General features: G+C 34.8%; 1 protein-coding gene across 14 annotated transcripts in view; it reads right to left on the bottom strand.

The window, feature by feature from the left end:
* Positions 1-12763, bottom strand: part of PPIP5K2 (diphosphoinositol pentakisphosphate kinase 2) — a 51506-nt gene that overhangs the window by 14491 nt on the left and 24252 nt on the right. For all 14 annotated transcript variants that reach the window (XR_014319376.1, XR_014319377.1, XM_082783630.1 and 11 more), the window contains 11 exons: positions 12280-12365; positions 11478-11603; positions 11255-11376; positions 8067-8249; positions 6013-6154; positions 4815-5038; positions 3857-3984; positions 3546-3660; positions 2142-2249; positions 1941-2057; positions 1072-1245 (listed from right to left, as the gene is read on the bottom strand). Coding sequence is in view for 12 of the 14 variants with exons in the window: in XM_082783630.1 (XP_082639756.1) it covers positions 1072-1245; positions 1941-2057; positions 2142-2249; positions 3546-3660; positions 3857-3984; positions 4815-5038; positions 6013-6154; positions 8067-8249; positions 11255-11376; positions 11478-11603; positions 12280-12365 (1525 nt within the window). In the remaining 2 variants the exon portion in view is untranslated. The remainder of the gene's footprint in view (positions 1-1071; positions 1246-1940; positions 2058-2141; positions 2250-3545; positions 3661-3856; positions 3985-4814; positions 5039-6012; positions 6155-8066; positions 8250-11254; positions 11377-11477; positions 11604-12279; positions 12366-12763) is intronic.

The raw sequence follows: 12763 nt of genomic DNA, 5'->3' as shown, positions 1-12763 counted from the left end.
TGTGAGCATTTGTTTATGATAAAACTTGGAAATAGAAAATGTCAGACATTCACATTTATTACCTATGTTAATTTATGAAAGTCACGTGAAGTTATACAGATATCCTTATAGAAGGAAACCATGCATCTTTTTCTCTCCATACTACCAATAACCAAATAACTTGCAAATCTTACTTCTGTGATACTTGCATTGCATACAAACAGTCCATTGCCAACACAAACATGAAAGGAAAAGCTTTTGGTGTGAATCTTAAGTTCTGATGGTTTTAAGCAACTGAAAATGAGGCAATAAGAAGCTGTTAGTCTGCTTCTAGCATTAACGTCATAGAAGTGCCACTATGCACCAACTGAAGCTTTGCCAATCAACTGTACAAATGGTATCAGTGACAATGCTCTGCATCCCCCACCTCTGTGACATTAAAGCTGTATCTGTGAAGCACACCTAGACGTCATGGCCTTCAAGACAGGAGACTAGACTGTTCAAGCTGTTATCTAGAGACTTAATGAAAACACAAACCCCACCCATTTAAAAAAACACAACTTACAGTCTATTGTCTTACCTTCAAATGCTGAATGAGTGGAGTCACTTCCACTCCACATGAAAACAAATACAGATGAAGACATTTATCTCACCTCCTGCATCTCCCCTATAACCCCGCAAATCCCCATCCCCTCTCAGTATGATGACCCTGAAGGTTGGCTTACTTTCCAACACGGGCTGTCTTGTAAGGATGGATACAAAAGCAATGTATGTTAGCTGGAAGATGTAGGTTTAGATTGAAAAAGTCTTCATTTTCAATTTTTTTTTTAATTTTTTTTTTCTCTAATATGGTTTTATAAAACAACAAGGAAATAAATCTTTTACGGGAAAGTGATCATGCATTTTAAAAAATTCATTCAGACAAATTATTGCCATGGAGGACGTCCCACAAAATAAGAGGAACCCTTCTGTGAGACTTAACACCATACTGGTTCTGTGTAATCGAAAGCAGAATTACCTTTGCTATTGCTTTGTTAAAATAAACAGAAGTTAATTTCTGTGAAAGACATTCTCTGAAACATAAACACTTACTTCAACAGAACCAATCTTCCTGGATCGTGGAAGGGGTGACTTTCTGTGTATGTGAATTGGATCTGATACCATTGGCTTGAACATCACTACTGACCGATCTGTTTCATCCCTTCTAGAAGCATGTGCCTCTTCATCACTATCATTTCTGTGGGAGGTTTTCTTCGAGCCTTCATTCTACAAACAATATAATTCCTTTTCAGTTTAGATTCACACCTTGCAACACATATAGAGAAGTGGCTACTAAATGAATCTTCTGCATAAACACAAAGCAACAAAGATATCAGTAAATTATATACTATTGAACAACTAGTTATAAAATACATATTGATTTAGACTTAATAAACCATGTGTATTTGCTCCTACCATGCCACTGCACATGACTGTATGGTCTTAATTAGCCAGACTGTTCAGTCTACATATCTTATTCCAACTTCCTGCTGACATAGTAGTAAAATTCTAGCCCTGCAAGTCAAAATTCCCACCAAGTTTTGCAGGATTCATTTCTCAAAAAGCATGTGACAGACCTACACAGACCTACAAATACAGTTAGAGCCCTCAACAATCTGTTGAGCCATCAAACCAATAAGCATGACAAACTATCTTATTTTCTTAAATATTTATTTCAGTTGCCAGCATGTCATTAGAGTGACACTGGTGTTGCTACCACTTTCTTACAAAGAATAGTTTGTACTTGTAGTAAAAACTCTAGCAAAGCCATAGGAGACCCACATTATCTATGTACATTCCAAATGGACCCCCCCAAAAATTACACTTGTATTTTTTAACCTAGTAATTCCCACTGTTTATTTTAGGTATGTCTGTATCCAGAAAAAAATAACTTTTGCTTTAAAGAAAGATATAATTATTACCTCTCGGGAGGCAGGCCTGTATCCATAACCAGCTGGTAAATTTTTATCTTCCTCACAGCCTTTGGCTCCTGGACTAAAGTGCAACTCTACATGGAAACGTTCTTCTGAAGAAAGTTCCTAAAGAAAATAGTAAATAGATTTACACTTTAATACATAGCTTAGCATTACTCATTTCTGAAGACATTCGTCCATTTTAAATACCTTGTTTGGATCCTCATAAAGCATGATAACAATCTGTGTCATGTAATTGAGTTCATTGACAACATTTAAATAATCCATAGCTCGTTTCCATTGTTCATCTTTTGATTCCTTATGAAGAGAAAAAAAAATTAGCATCTCGACAAATAAAAGCTAGCAATTTTCTTTAGAAAGACTGATGATTTCAATTTTCTCCCATTTATATGGCTTTTACTTTCACAGAAGCAGTAGGAAGCTCTTTATAGCTAACGAAAAACCTGAGACACAACTAGAAAAAAGTGAAGCAAAATTACTCATCAAATGAATGGGAAGTGGAGATCAGAACTTTTCACATTTTATTTCAGTATATCTTTTATGTTATTTTGTTAATAATGACATATACATTGTAGACAGAAGCACCATTTTATATTCTCCTTATGAGAATCTTGGACTCTGCAATAAACTTGCATCAAATAGTATATTGTGGGAAATGTTTCTAGGTATCTTTATAGTAGTTAAACAGACACGGGGTACTTCTAAAGTATAGCAGAAGAGTAAGCATCATATTCTGAGTTACTTAAGGTGAATATTCACCTTTTTCATGCTCTAAAACAAAGGTTCACTAATTATGAAAAAAAAACAAACTATGGGTGTATCTGCTGTAGCATGTCACAGAGGTCAAGGATTAAAAATGCTTATTGCACCAAAGAGTTTACTCATCTGTCACCAGAAGCAAGTATATATATGTAGCTATTTCAAAAAATATTACTTTAATCACAATGTCTCAGAAACATCTATGTAGACTCTGTGGTGCTACACTGTCCTCTGTCCATGAGCTCAGCTGGTTAACTGCTGAATCTGAAGAGCTTGTTGTTTTGGTCTTAGGTTGCAAAGCTGATCAGATGGAGAATAAAGCAGCACCTTCAAAGTATTCTACACCAGTATGGGAAAGAAAGACAGTCCACTGAACAGCAGGAACTTTGCCCTACAAGAGCATTCTTGAAGCCAAGTAGAAAGTTCTTGACAATATTCCAGTAACCAAAAATAAGCCAATCCAAAAGTCAATTCAGAGAAGCCCGAATAAGATAATTTGATCAGAAAAAAGTTGGTAATAATAACAGGTGACAACAGAAGACAAAAATATATATATATCTTTCCTTTGCAACCCCCTTTGAGACCATAACATATATAGCTGAACACACCAATGGAACTCATTTTAAAGGAGCATGCTGTTTTCCAATGATCACCCTATGAGTTTGAAATATGTCTCTGCATATTAAACAAGAAACCAAATGTTTAAAAAAGTGTGATAATTTCCAAAGCCATTTTAGAAAATTAAGCTTTCAATTAATACATCTTCAGTAAAAATTGATCTTTTTGGTTCCTCATAAAATACCACAGCTTTCACAGAAAAAGTGTTCAACTTACATCACATAAGGCACCATAACGAAGGGTGGACAAGAGGGAATGGACATGACTTTCACTGGTGAAATATAGTCGTGTACGAACATGGCGTTCAGGGGACATAACACCCCTAGAGTAACTTAAAAGAAAAAGAAATCTAATTAGACCATAATGAGATGTATCCCTATTTTAGAAATAGCTGTCGACTAATAAATGAGTCATATGTTTTAAATTATTCTGAACTAGTAAGATGTCTCAAGTATGAAAGCTATGGAGTATCTCCAGTAAGTCTAACAGAAATTAACATAACCATATAAAAAAAAATAAAGACTTACAGAGGGTGAAGCTTATTTACAGTATCGTCATCTTGAGTTCTCTGAAGGTCAGAACGTATTTTTCTAACTAGAGGAGTGCAGTAACCTTTGGCAATCTCTAGTTTTTCAGCCTTAGAAATACCATATTCCTGCATAAGAAGGAATTGACTTTTAAAAATCAGTTAAAGATCAAAACATCTTCTAATTCAAGGCTTGTATATTAAATATAATTAGCCATCTATTACTTTTCTCTGGCTGCAAATTGTTTTGTTTAATGTTATTATAATCAAATACTGACCTCTCCCTTCAAGTAAAAAGGGGTTTGCCTTTTTCCTGTTTGAGATAACACAGAAAATCACTTCTTCATGCACAGGATATTACAATACAATTTCATATCCTGTAGCCTACATCATTTAGAGATAATCTGAATTACAGTACATGCAGTACATGGAAATTTAACTTGTCTACACCTGGCCTTAAATTCTGTGAAACTTAAGGTGTTTTTATCAGGGAGTGTTAGCACTTTGAAGCAGTAGAAAAGTCCTTTAAAATTTCAGTTGCTTAAGACAAGGTAAGTTAGATAGACCAGGATTCAGCATCAATTGCAGAGAGCCTGAAAATGAAGTTGTTAAAAGCAGCAAGAATGAAATTACATGTGATTTAAGAATATACAGTTGATCACACGGTCTCCACTTAAATCTGTAAATAATGGCTGTGATGAGACAATTCACCTTAATACACTGCAGTAGGAAAAGCAGACATGTTCACAGTATCAACTGCCAGAAAAAAACCACTGTGAACACACTTCAATGAATTCTGAAATAAAATCTTTCTAAAACAAAACAATCTGCTTCCTACCAGAAAATAAGATGTGAAGTTAAAATGACCTTCAATAGAAAATACAAAGTAGACATCTTTCACACAGTTTGGTAAAGCATTAATTCTGCAAGTAATCCATTTAATAACTGAAAATATTTACCTGAGGGATCACAATGTCAGCTAAAGCCTTTGAAAGCCTGTATAACTCCATTGTGTTTTCCAATTTTAAGGAGCCATTGTGCTGTACATCATACTTTATACAGTCATAAATATCAGGAATTTTGCTAATATCGTATCTTCCATTCTTTGTTTTGAAGTCTTTTTCCAGCTTGGCCCATCTGCGCAGCATCAGTTCTAGTGTTTCACTGTGGTACAGCTGAATATCTGGATAAATACATATCTCATGTAAGTAATTAGCAGCATCCAAATAACAAGAGAAAAAAAGTAATTGCATGGTAGTAACTGCTGAAAACAATTTTAAAATATATTAAAGAGATAAAATAAATTAACTCTACTACTTCCAATAAGAGGGAATACATGTGCATATGGTTAATTTTACTGGTAAAAACATCTAGCCACATCAAGACAGCAGAAAGTTTCCCTGTAGAACTGCACCCCTTACACTTAGACAAAGCTACAGCACCAAGAATAAAGTGTCCTACAGCACTGGTCATGTAATAAAGTTGTCAAAAGCAAAAGCCAAGAGACTGGTAGACAGGTTGGATTATCTCATTCATAAGACAGCAGACTAGACCAAACAAAGAACAGTGATACTACTTATGCATGACACTTTTATGCCTCAACCTCAAAACAACAGATGTTTGCATTGCAACACACTGCAAAGAAGATTGATACCAAATATTCCAGTATTTAGTTAGTACCAAAAAAGCATTGTGGCCAGTTCCAGCTCTAGTTTTCCTGTATTGTTGGTTCACCACCATTAATACAAAGTATCTTTCTATACAATATTATTATGCATCAAATAACAAACAACAGATATTCAGCAAAGACACTTAAATACAAATATGTACCTGTGTTAAATAGTTTTATTGGAATCTGTTTTGCCTTTCTTTCCATGGACTGCTGCATTTCAAATAATTATGCCAAGATTTTCTGTAAATGTTTGAGAACTAACCTGAACTTCCGAACACCACAAAGAGCCCTTACCTGCAATATGACCATGTGTTTCTCCTGTTTTTTACTGTAATATTATGCACAGTGAATCAGATTGTAAAAATCCATATGCCATTGTTGAATGAAGTTCAGCTAAAAGCCAGTTTACTACAGAAGGGCTACATTATAACGCTCTCAAATGCAAACAAGAGAAACTAAATACAGCTACAAACATGTTTAAGTACCTGCAGACTTTGGATCTTCCATTCTTTGCCTAATCTGAGAAGTCAAGCTCTGGATCAAAGAGTAGACCTTGTCACATGTCTTTACAGGATTTTTAATAAACTGCATTGATTTTATCAATGAGATGCTTCCAGATGGAGTAAGCTGCAATTTGAGATAAACACAAACTGATTAGATTCAAAAGAATGATAGAAATAAGATGGAACGTACTAAAGATTCCAAGAATCAGGTGAAAGGTATTCAAGTAGGCTGCTAGTGATTTTTGAAACAATTTCTTAATGATTTACACCCTCTGAGGAATTAAGAAATAAAAATATATTGAAAGGTAATACAATTTACTAGAAATTCCAAGGTGATAAATTCATAGAATAACTACTTCCGTGTAATAAACATGAGCAGTTTCAGGAGTTCCTAAAACTCTTCTTTGTTCTAAGACATGAAAATTCCAAGGATATTTAAGATCTGTATATGCTTAGCAATTTTCCATAACTTTCGTTCAAGTAACTGTTGCATTTAAACACTTACCAAAACTTTCATAAGAAACATTATAGTTAGGCTACATGTCTCACAAAATACATCTTTCTCTATAGAGTACCCTTCTTAACATAACTGGAAGGACGAAGCAGGTATCTGGAAAAAAAAATTGATTCTTTCTGGTTTAGGTTTTTGTTCTACGGGACTGCAGCACATGAACACAGACAAAAAAAATATTTAAGTGCACATATATTACAAGATGTCCTTCAGACCTGACTGAAGGAAACTACATAGAAACTGTAGAAATTACACATTATCTCCATTAAGCTGGTGTCACTAAAGTAGTTTATGTCCATGTACAGAAGCTTTAGCCTTATTTTTTCAGAAAAGGTCTACATAAACTGAAGTATGAAAAAAACGATATTAAAAATAATTTAGCTATATAATATACATACATATTTGCACTCTCTCCACAGTTTCCTCAAATGCATAGGATAATCTGGAAATAGAAAGCTTCTACTTGCTACCTAATAGTAAGCAGTCCCTACCTCCCTATCATGACAAACTACATCAATAAGAACAGTGCTCTGGCACAGGGAAAGAAAAGACATTGTTTTTTCAAATTGCAGGTAAGTGGGGAAAAAAAAAGCCAAACAAACAACAGAAAAGATGATATCACTTTTTAATTTCAAAGGTTAGTTACTTTCAGTGACTATTTTAGAAGAGAATGTTATATAGTTTCAGTCACTTTTCAAATTCCCACTTTTAGCAAAAATAAAGGTGCTAACGAAGAAAAAGAAATCTTTGAAACCTCGAACCCTCTCTTTCCTCAGAGTACTGCTGAATCCATTTTATGCAGTGGTTTGGATGATTCTTTCAATCCACATAGAGCAAACATGTAATTAGTAAAATTATTTTTCAATAATTTGCTCTCCTTTAGAAAGCATCACCTTTTAAAAAACATCAGTTTTAAACTTAAGGGACAACATTTGAGGACTTGTTTTTTCACCTGTTATACCAGACAGGGTAAAGGCAATTGAAAGAGAAAAAAAAAAAAAAGAAAAGTTTCTTAACTATAACAAATAGTACTTAAATTTAAAACCATGAACAATTATGTGTGTTTTTGTACTACATCAGCATTTTCTTTCACTGGTTAGGAACTATTCTACTGTTTTTCTGCATTTTAGTATTCTTATAGTCAGTAAAAAGGCCTTGTAGGATGTAGGTAGTACATTTTGTAATATTAAATACAGTCAAAGTTACAATTAGAAAAAAAAGTATAATCTTTTGAATAATCAAAAAAAAAAATAATTGAAGTGAAGATGATTTACTAATGTGGTCCCTACCAACAAGTACATGTATATTCCTATTTCAAAGTTTGTAACTATTCTTATTACTTAAATTACAAGACAGATCGAAATACCTGATACCACAATTGCTACAGCTACCTTTTTAGTTCAAGACTATTTGCAAACACAAATGATTTTTCAAAATAGATACATAAAATTACTGTTTGTTAACTTAATGCAAATATTTTGTTGTCTATTTATTCCATTTCATTGAAAACTGATCATATTCTAACCTTATCATAGTCGTCAGCTGTAAATTCTCTGTCTCTCTGGAGAATTTCATGGAGCGTTGCTTTAACACGATGCTGACAGCTGCTTAAAGAATCACTGTCACTGTCCAACAGACCATTCATGTTAGCACTTTTTACCATCTGGACAAGAATAGGAGTCAGTTCACCCTCTAAGGCCAGTAGACCCTGAAGCAAATAATATAATTAATCAGACAAGCATGAGAAAGTAACAGTATCTTAAAAACAAACAATCAAAAACCCACTCAAAATACTAATTTAAATTCAAGATTATATCAGTTGCTTATGTACAAGACTTGGCCCTGCCATGCAGCATGATCCCCATCATGAGCTCAGGTAATAGTGGCATCTCAGAAGCGCCACAGCCATTCAGGCCTTGGGTTGCAGGGAGCGCATGGTGCCTCTCCCTCAGGCTGGAAAGCAATAGTGTCCTGACTTAGGGGGGGAACATGGTCAGGGTCAGGTGCTGAGTTACCAGAGGAAGGTACTATGGGAAGAGATGGAATAGCATCGGGGAAGACAGACTGGACACACACAATCTCTTTGCAGAGACCCTACAAAGCCCAAACCCTGTGTGGCATGGCACAACATTCAAAGAGTATTGTATGAGAGTATTGTATAGAGTATATGTAGTTGAACTACAGGTGGATGGAGACTTACAAAATGGAAGTGGCTAGAAACTTTTGTAACTCTTCTGGCTACTGAAGGGTTCTGGGATAAGAAAGGAAATGATGTTTCTTCAATCCTGCTAATGGAAGAGAAAGCAGGACAGATGGATGAAACAACAGAACCATAGAAGGGTCTAGGTTGGAAGCGACCTTAAAACTCGTCTAGTTCCAACTGCCTTGATATGGACAGGGATACCTTCCACTAAAATCAAGCTGCTCAACACCCCATCCAGTCTGGCCTTGGTTGGATGGGGCATCCACAACTTCTCTGGTCAACCTGTTCCAGTGCCTGTACAACAACACATGTAGGACAGAAACAAACAGGAAAAGAAATTCTGAACACTTGCAAAGGTTTAATTTTGCAAAGGTAATAGCGATATGGCAGAACAGCTCGCATGAATGGATCTCTGCTATAGCTACAGGCCAGGAAGGCAAGGAGGAAGAGTTGGGTTATATTTAAAGGAGTGGCTTGACCACTGAGAGCTTTACTTTGGAACCTGTAACAAGAAAGCTGAGACGTTATGGGTAAAGATCAAAAGATCACGTAAGAACACGGCGAGCCTCTGCTACAGACCACCCAACTAAAAGCAGAAAATAGATGAAGCCTTATTAAGAAAAGTGAAGAATGTCTCCTGATTGCAGGTCCTGTTTTATACTGGGGCCCTTAATCCTGGATACCTCAATGCATGGGCAATATTGCAGGGGACAGGTGCTCCAGATTCTGGAGATATTCAGGACAATTCTGTGACACAGGATACTGATAAAATATCTATCTAGCTGAGGCACTCTCCTCAATCTATTTCTCAGATGTATCAGGAACGTGAAAGTCAGTGGCAGCTCTGGTAACAGAAACCATGATATTGTGACAGATCCTTAGAGAATAAACAATTTTACCAGAAAGCCCTTCTGATGAGGAGATTTAAGCTTGTTCATGCACTCCCAAGGAAGAGTGTCCTGAATGGCAAAGGTGCCCAGGACAGCTGTCTCTAAGGACAACCTCCTCAAAGCACAAAAGCAGTGCATTCTGACATGTGGAAAGTCATACAGAAGGTTATCATGGATTAAAAGGGAACACACTGAAGGTGAAGAAGTTAGGGATGTGTTACTGTTTGTTTTTTTTTGTGAAAAAAAGAGATTACCTGACAATGAAGGAGTGGGATTAAAAACCTGGAGAGGCCATGGAATTTCCATCTTTGGAAATATTCAGAACTTGACTAGATACAATGATGAGCAACATCATTCAAGCTGACGCTGTTTTGTGTGCAGTTGGACTACATTACCTACACAGGCTTCTTCTAACTCAAACCACTCTAACACTCTGTATTATTGCTGAAAATCATTCACCTAAGGAAGTCTTTCTGTAAAGATTGCACTGTCCAAGTTCTCTTACACAATTCAAAATCCTTATCACTGCCAGAAGGAAGTGAATAAATTACTAAGAAGTATTATAAATGCAAAAGGCTATTTGGAAGGAGCAGCAAGAGAGAAATTTGCCTAGCATAAGGAGGGGTAAAGGAACATTTTAGCAAACATTATAGGTGTAGAAAGTTTTTCTAAATTGTTTTCAATTAATATAAGTTTTTCTAAAGTGTTTTTTTTTTTTCCTAAACAAGAAGTTTTTCTATTATAGAAGTTTATCTAAAAATGTTTTCTATTAATAATTATTTTAAAGTCATGTTTTTACTCAAAAAAAGTCCTTATTTCTTAAATCCCACCACAAAATGTTTATTTCACAGCAAAAATAATAAAAAATAATTACCTACAATACATCAAGATGTGGTATTGCCACTACATATTATTTACTGAGAAGCTGTTTTGACAGGCTAAAAATTAAAAAATATCCTTGTAACAACTTTTAAAGGAAATATTTCTATTAATACAAAAAAAACCCACATTTTTAAAAAAAAAATCCCATTTAAAAATTTTCAAAGTAGTTTATTAAGTCTACATTTCTGATAGGTTTCAAACTCTCTCATTTCCTCTGTAAAGTTACAAATCAGTAAGAGAAAGATGGTCTCAATGTAAATATTGCTTTTTGAACTCCAGATCTTTTGATCCAAATCACTGAAGTGACTGAAAATTGCAATTTATGCTCATGGAAAATGAATACATTACCTCAAATCAGTTATAACACCTGTGCTTTTACTCATCACACACAAAATTTGTCAGGAAATTCTGACAAAATTCTTGGATAATTTCAGAAAATAAGTACTAAACAAATAAGCAAGGTGCAAACTAAAAATGTTTCTCTATTATGGAGGTGATTACTGAAAAGGACTAAAGCATATTGCTACAGCTCTATAATGAAACTATGTCTGCAATGTCTGGCACATTAAGTGAAAACTTTTCCACCTATCACTAAACAATCTTTGAGAGCAAGTTTCTTTGGAAACACAGCCTCTGTAAACTACAAATCTCCACCAATTTTTAGAAGAAAAAAGTTTGAGACTATCAGCTTTTTTTTTTTTTTTTTTTTAACTGGAAACACACAATTTGACATAGTACCTTTGCAAAAGCTGCTGCAGTCATCTGAACTCGTCCCTCATCAGAGGCGTAGATTTTGAGATCGTGTCGGTAAGTGCTATGTAATCTAAGTAAACCACATCCAGGAAATCCAGCATAATCTCCTACCAAACAAACAGATTGCTCAAATTCTCATTTTACATTTTATTATCCTCAAAAGGGATCTATGCCATTCAACACTTTTTTTTTTCTGTTTTCTTTTTACCTTGTCCACCTGGATACATACACCTGAAAGCCCTTCCAAGCTCCTCTGCTTGAACCCTGCCTGCAGGGGTCAGTTCTCCTCCCCATTTTAGAACCAGAAGCAGGGATGGCTCATTTCTTCTATTATCTAATTGTACACAAAGAGAGGAGTTTAGTAGCAAAGTATATTATAATTCCTTTTTTTTTTTTTTTCCATATAAACAAAAATACTGTGACTACAAAGGGCTGCAGTAAATGACCTCTTCTGTATTAGGAACCTTTAATAGTTTTCTAACATTAAAAAAATACTGAACTAGAGGACTAAACAGGTACTTAAACAGTAAAACCTAAAGTAGTTGAATTAGACAGAAAACATTAGTGAATAAATATTAAATAAGAAATCTGAAACAAATATGAAATCAAGTCAGAAAATTAGAACAGATTGGTTGTTAAATGATGAGAGCTATTGCAGTCAATGAATACAGATCGAGGACCAGAAAACACTTAGAAACATTTTAAAATCATCAGTAAACGATGAGTGGGAATTCCCCATCTTTCCCCCCAAGATACCATGGTTGATGAATTACTGAATCTTCTTAACCTCTACTTTCCCGTCACAGAAAAACAACGTTGGAATACAAATTTAACGCATTAATTTGTGTGCAATTCAGTAGATTAAGAGACTGGTAAGTGTTTACCATCAATAAAAACATCCATTTAAATCAACATATTGATTCTTAACATCAAGACATACTATAACACTAGTCATTTACTACGTAAATACACATGATATTAAGTTAACATTCATAAAAGTAATACTACACCTTCCTCTTCACTGGAAGTCTTTGGGCAACCATGAGGAAGATATGTTAACTGAACTTTGCGATTTATGCCTGAAAAATGCCCATACCTGAAGAAGGAACAAGAAGTGAGAGAGGAAAACAAAGAGGGAAAACAAACAAACAACATTTAAAATATTTTCTTGTACACATCTAAATCTGCCATGCTCCTGTAAACAGGATATCATAAAACCACACTGGTCATTGATTTAAGTGTTTAACCACCTTTTAGCAAAGCAGTCTTAAAACAAACTGTATTCAACAAGCACAGAATGACTACAGAAATATCAAGCACTCTGTGATGAAACACTTCCAAATATGATTATACAATACTTGTTCTCACCACTTTGAACATAAAACTGAAAAAAACAACACAACGCCTATGCATTTGCAGGTTGCATGAATAGTTAATCTGTTTAATTGTTTTTCAGATTCATAAATACATGGGCTACCAGTATCTAGAATCTGA

The sequence above is a fragment of the Aythya marila genome (genome assembly GCF_965140915.1).
Source record: "Aythya marila genome assembly, chromosome: Z".
NCBI classification, from domain to species: domain Eukaryota; kingdom Metazoa; phylum Chordata; class Aves; order Anseriformes; family Anatidae; genus Aythya; species Aythya marila.
Note: the sequence above shows the minus strand (reverse complement) of the source record. Positions and strands in the feature narration are given on the sequence as shown.